The 9030-nt window shown below is 33.8% G+C and overlaps 1 protein-coding gene across 1 annotated transcript; it reads right to left on the bottom strand.

Moving 5' to 3' along the window:
- Window positions 1-7683: 7683 nt before the first annotated feature.
- Window positions 7684-8619, bottom strand: LOC134239637 (uncharacterized). Its single transcript, XM_062721813.1, has 2 exons — window positions 8329-8619; window positions 7684-8221 (listed from the first exon to the last, which is right to left on the bottom strand). Exons 1-2 carry the CDS (start codon window positions 8464-8466, stop codon window positions 7919-7921), a joined length of 441 nt encoding a protein of 146 aa, XP_062577797.1. The 5' UTR covers window positions 8467-8619; the 3' UTR covers window positions 7684-7918.
- Between the last annotated feature and the right edge of the window lie 411 nt (window positions 8620-9030).

The following is a 9030-nucleotide window of genomic DNA, read 5'->3' as shown; positions in this document are numbered from 1 at the left end:
CTTGGACTTTCACGTAGTAGTACGTTGTAATTACGTGTCAATCTTAAAACTTAATTTCCGTTTCACTGCTTTAGTTTAACTGGGCTAGATACGATATGTAATGTGTACAATGTGTTAAATATACCTTCTTAACGTCGAAATAAAATAAAGGCGATAAGAACGTTTTATTTATTTAATTTCATTGAAGCTATCACACCTATTTAATAGATCAGTCCAAAGAAAAGGCGCAAATATTTACTTGTGGCGTTTGGCGCGAAATTATCAATGGTGGCCTGCCTTTTTTAATTCTTTAACAGGTGTCCTGTTGCAAATGTATACACAAGTAAATTAAGAGCAGTGCTCCCAATAGCTTAATGGTTTGCGCGTTAATAGATCACGTAGTAATTACGTTTCAATTCTGTGTCAAAGTAAAGATTTATTCCAGGGTCTTCTAAAACGTCTTCTGTAACTGGTTTTGGTTGGTTCTCAAAGTAGAAAAAGAAAAGACTAAATCTGCAAATGAGAGATACCTATTATCATTTGTTTTGCAAGACGGTAAAACAGATCTTAAATCATAGTTATAAGTTATAGTTTTTCAAGAAACAATATAGTAAGTATAAAACGTATAACCACTGTTTTTCCCATGCACACTTGTGTGATATTAAACGAATAGAAAAGACAAAAATAAGAAAACCATTTTAATAAGATCGTCTAATGGAGTTTATATTAACATTCTTTTCTCAAAGATCTGAATCAAGTTATTGAACATAAATGGTATCTGATTCCTTGACTGTCGTAGAGCGAGGCATGTTTTTCGGCGAAACATTTCAACCTTTTTATGAAAGTGTAAGTAATCGGCATAGTTCACTTCTGAGACGGGAAATCCAAAAATCAAAATAAATAAATAAATAAATGATACTAGTCATTTCACTGCTTTTGTGTTACTTTTCTATAGAATGTGTACAATGTATTAAATATATTTATAAACCTCGAAATGAAGGCTATGAAAACGATCTTTTTTCTCAATTTCATTGAAGCTATCACACCTATTTAATAGATCAGTCCAAAGAAAAGGCGCGAAGATTTAACGTGGCGTTTGGCGCGAAATTATGAATAATGGCACGTATTTTATAATTCTTAGACAGGTGTACTGTAGCAAAAGTATACACAAGTACATTTAGAGCAGTACTCCCAATAGCGTAATGGTTAGCGTGTTGGGGATAAAAGGGGAAAAAAGAGGATGGGATTTTCACGCTGGCGACCTGGATTCAATTTGTGACCAAAATTTTTAATCATTTCTCAGCTCGACTTTACGAGATTTTTTTTTTACAGAATCGGACGGAAGACCTCTCGTTGCTCGCAACGAGATCGTTTCTAGTTATTATTCTTTTTTCTTCTTATTTCTTCTCCGGTACTTTTTTGTCCGCGAGTGTTCTCCGAAAATGTTCACCCAACTGAGCTTAAACTTTTTTAGGGTTAATAGGTGTGTAGTGTAGGTGTGCGGAACGAAGGTCATTTTGCGCGCAAACGCCTGCACATGCGTTCGCGTGATATGATTGAAATGACTGATATACTTAATATAGCTATAACTTTTACATTTTATAATGAAATGATTTGAAACTCATTATATAAGAATATATTAATAGTGTAGATAATGTGACACTGTCAAATAAGCATAAACTCACGCGCATGCACGTGAGCTTCGCTCTAATTGGCTAAAACAACAATCTCAGTATCTTTTCTGTTTTTTTTTTGACGAAATGCTATGAAATTTAAAACCTAGTCATAAATTAGGATATCCTACAATACGATATAGAAAACATTTCATGAAATCACGCGCATGCACGTGTGCTGCAATCTGATTGGCTGAAACTTTAAATGACTATATCTCCTTTGTTTTTTGACGAAATGCTTTGAAATTTAAAACTTAGTTATACATTAGGATGTCCTGCTATATGATATACAAAAAATTTCAAGAAATTACGCGCATGCACGTGTGCTGCAATCTGATTGGCTGAAACTTAAAATGGCTATAACTCCCTTATTTTTCAACGAAACAGGGTGGGATTCAGAACATAGATAGTTATAAGGGACTCCTAAAAGAAGATATGGTCATCATGCACGTGCATGCACGGGCGTGCATTTGGAACGAGTGAAATTAGAAATACACTTTAATGAGTGTTTTTTAATACTTTTGGACTGAATGCTTTAATATATAGTATATTAATATATATAGATAGTGTAGATAAGATGATATGGTCTAAACGCACATGCATTCACATGCGATTAGGTGCTATGCTAAAATTTGAATATAATTGGTATCCTTCTGGGAAAACGTTGTTAAATTCAAAATACACAGAATTTGTCTTATTTAATGAAGCTTACAGGGAATATGGCACCAAAAGGGGGTTGGGTGCGTTTGGGGAACATCTGTAACGGTCCCCGTTACAATAAGCACTAGTATTCTTTTTGTTTTAATATATTTTAGACAGCTTAAATATTTTCTCTCTCAAAAATTTAGACAAAAGATTAAAATTTCTTGGACAAATTATCTTGTTTTTTATTTTAAAAAAGATTAACCAATGAATTTCAACATAAAAACAGAGGCTTTTCAAGTGATATAGAATATGTCAAATACTACTCACTCAATGTTTGTATTTGCTAACAAATGCATAATAACGATAATTGAATTTAAAACTGGGTGACTTTAATTGAGCTTATTTAAAAACCTTCATGTACGAGGGGTTATCAAAAAGTTCGTGGACAAGCGCTTTAGTTACATCAGTGAATTCTGAAAAATCTATTCAGGATCACGTTTTCTATCTTAAGAATAAACTATTAATCATAAATTTTAATTTTCAATAAATTAGTAATGTTTTTGTAATGGTATGTCCAGTCGGCGCAACACGACGTTTTTGCGATCTATGTGAGACCGAGAAAAACTCTTTTGATATGATCATTTGACATGCAAAAATTCCCGTTATTTCAGGTGTGTGTTGGGACACAATTGTTCCTTTAGATATGAAATTTTTACTTCATTCTGGAAGTTCTATGAAATATTATCGTAAATTTTACATGAAATGTCCAAACAAATAAGGCCTTGAAAATGACATAAAAAGGGGGAGGGGTTTCCTTTTCAGACATTCTATAAGGTTTTGCACCTGAAAAAAATGATATAGACTTAAGAATTGTTTAAACTGACTACAAAGAAATAATATGCATTCAGAACACTTGTCTTTTAATGTCTAAATAAATTCGAAGAGAAAAGGATTACATGTACAGTTAATGTCGATTTGTAGTCGTCAAGGTATGAAAAATCAATCACATCAAAAAAATGACGTTGATCATGTGTTGTTGATATTGAACTCACAAAAGCAAAATATGCTGGCACAATCAATCGAGGATTTCTTCCAATGTATATATCTATTTGGAATATTATATTCATTGAAAGCCGCTGTTCATGGCATTGTAAATTCATATAAGCAATTTTAAGGCGGCTTTTTGTCCTTACTCAGCTCCAGGGAATCTCATCAAAATAAGTGTATGAGGTAGAAGAAGCGGACATTGAAAAACAATGACGTTGTCGGACGTCATGAAACTAAACGGCGACGGCGCCGGGTTAACATAAAATGTCGTTTTTATTTTATAATAATTTGGCAATGAAGGTATCAAGCTTAAATATTCAACATTTCTTTATTTTTTGTTGTTTTATGTTCCGTGTAGAATTTAAAGGCACAGACTACATAGTTCCAATTTATAGCTTCAGTCCACGAACTTTTTGATAACCCCTCGTATATCATGAACTTATATATCAGTTGTCTACCCTGGTTTTGAAAATTTACTTTCTCAGATCAAATTATGTATTTATTTCTAAAATTTACACTCCGTAATCGGAAAGTCAAAATTGCCAATCACCGCCATAGTTGACCTAAGTAAATAAAAATAGGTTGCAACTGTTCCTTGACAATGCATTCGGCACTCTGAAGTGGAATTTGCGGGGCGTTCGGACGAGGCCTTAAAAACCGAGGCCCCGTGTGGCGCCACGGCAAGCGTTGGCATGATATATATAGATTCTGCACTTCTCAATGCCATGAACAGACATATAACATATAATATTGTGGCCCAATTATAGTCTAAAAGAGAAATGTCTTTACCTAATCTGAAGTTAAACGACATAGAACAAAATGACTGCATCTAATATAGCTGCAGAACTATGATAGTGTTAAGGTTTTATATATTAGTCTTTGACCATATCGCTACAGTTCTGCAGCTGCATTTAATACAGCTTCAATCTGCTCGAAATAAATCTTTTACAAAAGTTTGTTAGGACTCCTTTTTGTTTTTCCAATACGCATGTATTATCATAAATCATAATTTTAAGCATGTTTTGCCCCGACTATACCCCAGAGTTTATAATGTATAGATACATGGTTCTACTCATGAATTCTCCTCAAAATTAAAAAAAAATCAACTCAATATACTTGTATTGACGATATGCGTACATTAATTAAAATATATTTTATACACATAGTTCTACTCATGAATTCTCTACAAAATGAAAAAAAAACTGATATGCATACATTAATTAGCCTGCGAGGCGCAGTGGTTAGATCGTCTACTCTAGAGTCGCAAAGTAGGCAATTGATCCTTACATCGTGGGTTCGAATCCAACTGTGGGACGTGGAGACCTGAGACCGTATAAACCGAGGTTCCGTGTAGGTGCTGGCACGGAAAAGATCCCTCCCTGCTCAATGGCCCTAAGCGCCAATCATAGGACAAAATTTGCAACAATCCACCGTTAAGTGGTGGAAAATATTCGGATTATTTTATCAATGTTATATTTTTAAATGAATACATTTATAAACGTATCACAAATATAGAAAACAATGTACATTTTCAGAAAAAAATATAAGGAAATAAAAAAAAAACTTTTATAGTGTTGAATAATCAAAATAACAACTTTAATGAAGATTCTGAGGTAATAAGTTGCGTATATTACAGATTCAAATTTATAATTCATTTTTATTTTTTTGGTAAAATTCATTTAGTGCCTTACGTTACTATATAATTTTATTATGAGAATTACTTGCCAAATGGACTGACTTAAGCACAGCTGCAAAAGTCGAAATTATCGTGGGGGCAGGTAGTGCAACTTGTTTGCTTCTGTGTTTACTGGTGACATGTTGTTGTTCCTGCTCATCTCCATCTAGGAGATATAAACGATTAAAAGATTGAAAATATCACAGTTAACTTGTCATATTTTAACTATAAATTTATTTGAAAATAACCCTTTTGTCGCCCTTTTCTTTATTCAGTCATATAGAATGTACATGAGTTTTCTTCTTCCCCTGTGAATAGAATTTTTTTCTCAGAAATACAGCTAAGAAATAAAATTCCTCCCTAATTCTCTCCGTCTCTGTTATGAGGTAGATCTATATATATAATGACATCATAGCATGATAATGACTGAACACAAAGTCGATTCTCTTCTTTGACGTCGATATATCATTGGATTGACTTTATCAACGGGTCATTTGTAATATTATTTTCTAAGAAACAAATTAAATAGAATTTTTGGAAGATTTTTCACTATTTTTAATTTTTAACACATCTTTGGACTTTTTAAAATTTATCATTTGTATAAACTCAACTCGTTATCTTGAAATATATAATTTTGCATGTGATATCATATTTTTTGAAATGGAAAACGTTGATCGTTATACTTGACTATATTCGTTATGAAATAAATCATACATAAAACATTTGCTCGACTAGACACACTTATCAGCTAAAAAGATCCACAAAGGGAAGTTGAATAATTGACGTATATTTCGTTTTCTCTTCCTTATTACTGCTATTTTATAACATAGGTCAAAATAAATGACTGAATTTTGACTTTAATATGTACATGTATGTATTGTTGTTGACCCTTACAATATTAAACATATACATGAGATAATCTATTCATCTTCTGAATATTTAGCAAACTGAAGCATGGTTTTAAGAAATATACATTATATCAATATAGATATTGTACTATTTGCGAGATTCTTAAACTTTTATGTATAATAAGTCTAATGCTGCATTTTGCGGAAATTATAGCATTTCATCTCGCTCAAATGTGCAATAGTTGGTAATAAATGAAGAGATGAAGTAGATCTACCCGAAAGTAAATTTACAATAGGTCGTGGGAAACATATTTCTATTTCATCCACTCAAACAAATTTTAACGGTTACAAAATGGCGACGCTATAATATGAGTAGCTTTCAATTTTGATTTAAAACATCATAAATGATCTCGCTCTGAGGCAGATACTTAACTAAAGAAAAATCATTTTATTTGTTTCTATTGAACGGACACTCAATGATTTACTTAATATTTATTTAATATACTAATGAGACGACTTATCATCGTTTACAGGATTATAGTGTTACTTCTCCTGAAAGAGACTTTCACATTTAGTTGCTAGATGCCAGCTCGTTTGGTCCGTATTCTTTTCTCCGTATAGCACTGTAAGATTAATCAATTGGCATAAGGTCAAACCTCCTTTGTGATGAGTGACGCAAAAGAGAGTTATCATTATCATTTCTCCACGGGTCTTCATACTGTCCTTGAGTTGAGCTCATTTAAGCATTGAATTCATATTTTGGGATGTCTTCGGTCCTATAACACACCTGACCATGCCAGCAAATTATCATAACGCGCGGCCAGGTGTGTTATAGGACCGAAGACATCCCAAAATATGAATTCAATGCTTATATTTACGTTCTTCAATTTTTCCCTATCTGTAAATGTCATTTTTTTAATTCCTTATTTAAATTCCGCGCCATTCAGAATCGGTGTGTGTCGTAAACGGAAGAGCCGATCAGCTGCTGACATACGTCACCAATGAAAAGTATAGTTCTTGTAAATAACAATAACAAAAGCTTATTTTTGGCAAAACTAATTTATTTTAAACAGCAATAAACAGTAATAATGTAATAATAATGTAACAGTAATAACATCTCTCAATGTTGTATTTTTTGTTTTAAGCTTAAAAAGATAAAATGTTCAAACTTCAATGCGTAATAACAAACTGTACATGAGTGATACGGTCCTCAGTCGCCATTTTGAATTTAACGAAAGTTAAATGTGCAGCCGCTGAAATTTGCATTTGTGAAGAAACCAGTCGAAGGCTGAATGTTTTGCATGTTCATGGTGAACTGTGCTGGGACGGCAGTCGATGTAGCGAGGTTCAGCTCAGATGTAGGTGGCAAGGACGAAAGAGCCATGGTTTCACGTGGTGAGTTTTCAAGTTGTGGCGATTTCAAAACACGAGGGGGAGGTAGAGCTACTGTTGTAGATGGAGACGGGAGTGAGACAGAAGCCATGGAAGAGAGGGAATGGCTGATAGTTTTCTTCTGGTGGGAAGAGAGGGATCTGTTATAAGATCGGAGGGAACTTTCATTCCTGTGGTTTGACATAAACATTATATGCCGTGCCTCGTACCCTTGGTCGTTGAGGTATGTAATGGTTGTGGCCCATAAACAATGTGGGGTGTATTTACGATCCACGCCAGCAGCTACGCATATTTCTGCTAAAAAACTTACTGAATGTGCGCTTTTGAAGGGGTTTAGCTGCAAACCAAACATTAGGATCTAATATTCGATTCTTTAGGTACTGGTTAAATAGACTTGTGGCATTTTTATCAGTTTTTGATATGAGCATCTTTAGTAACTCAACTGGGCAGCAATTGTTTTCACCATTAGTTGCGTACATCCGCTTGTCATTGTGGGTATCATGTGCTTCAACCCCCCCCCCTTGATTATTCTTTTGCAGGGTTTCGTGTTTTAGTGCAGCATACTCTCCAGTCTCATCAGAGGAAAATTCAAAGCTGTCGATTTTCAACTGATGGTGAAATTCTAGCCCTCTTGTTACGAAATGGATGGCCAAAAAGTATCATACAGCATGACGTAAAATTACTGGTGATGATGGCGCACCTTTGAGGTACTGATATATCTTTTGTAGATCATGTATTTCAATAATCTCTTTGTGTTTCGTAGGCTTAGACAGGCCAAGCTGCGTCCGCTCTTTGAAAAGGCCATCCAGGATCCCATTTGCTGTGCGAAATTCTTTGTCCTTTACAACATTGACGTCTCTGCGAAGATCAGCTAAATGGCGATTAATGGCTGCTCTGATGTTGATGAGACTATTTTTGTGGTACAAGGATTTGTCATCGTCATCTTTGCCTTTTGGCATGGCCTCGCAATAGAACTTTTTTTTTTTACATAAATTTATTAATAATTATGCACACCCGATTACAATTTCTAACTAACCCGGGCCAGGATAGTTAGTATAACAAAAATAACAGAACAATAGAACTTTGACAGACGATTTGAAAGTGTTGGGATGTCTACTGTCAGCATGTCCAGAGAGGTACCGTATACTTCTATGTTCCAGTCTATAAATTTTAAAATGAATCTATTTAGTTGTGTGTGAGATGACATTGTGTAACTTTTGGAGTCATGTATTTGTTTGAGCAATTAATACAACAAATTTTGACTCCTGAAAGATTTATACAAATGTCAATTTGCAGCCTAGATACCTTGAAAAATTCTTATCCCCCATGCTGTGTTTCTTTTTGTTGTTTTTGCCTGTCTAGATTCAAACAGTCTAATCATTTCTTCAGTTGTTACAGTTTTAAATCTCTGTGAAAATGCAGGTTGTTCTATTTAGAATCATATTTAGGCCTTACATAAAGTTATAATTGTTTTACTTTATTTTGGAATTTCATAAATAATTAAGTAAAAAACATTTTTTTTATATATATACTAATTAAGAAACTTAATTCTTGCTAATAATTGTTGCTACCTTTGCTTTTGGTTCATCAGAGGAACTGGTTGTTTTAGGCAATGGCACCTCAGGTTTTACTTTTAGATCTACCTTTAAATCACTGATTCCTGATAATTCAGCAAGAGAGGAATCAAAATCTGTGTCGGAAAACAGTTCAAGAATGTCCATATCCTCAAAATTTAAATTAAAATTTGGTTGAAGTTCATCCATTTTGACTT

This window comes from Saccostrea cucullata, unplaced genomic scaffold (assembly GCF_032062105.1).
Source record: "Saccostrea cucullata isolate Sc308-1 unplaced genomic scaffold, CSIRO_AGI_Scuc_v1 ctg7986, whole genome shotgun sequence".
NCBI lineage: Eukaryota > Metazoa > Mollusca > Bivalvia > Ostreida > Ostreidae > Saccostrea > Saccostrea cuccullata.
The sequence above is the reverse complement of the archived record's forward strand: the minus strand, read 5'-3'. Positions and strand labels throughout refer to the sequence as shown.

What these genes read in the sequence shown, in the direction of transcription:
- LOC134239637 (XM_062721813.1), bottom strand. Translation starts at nt 8,466, where the DNA reads ATGTCATCTCACACACAACTAAATAGATTCATTTTAAAATTTATAGAC. An exon ending in TGTCAAAGTTCTATTGTTCT is followed by an intron (nt 8,222 to 8,328) that starts GTTATTTTTGTT and finishes TTCTATTGCGAG; the next exon opens with GCCATGCCAAAAGGCAAAGA.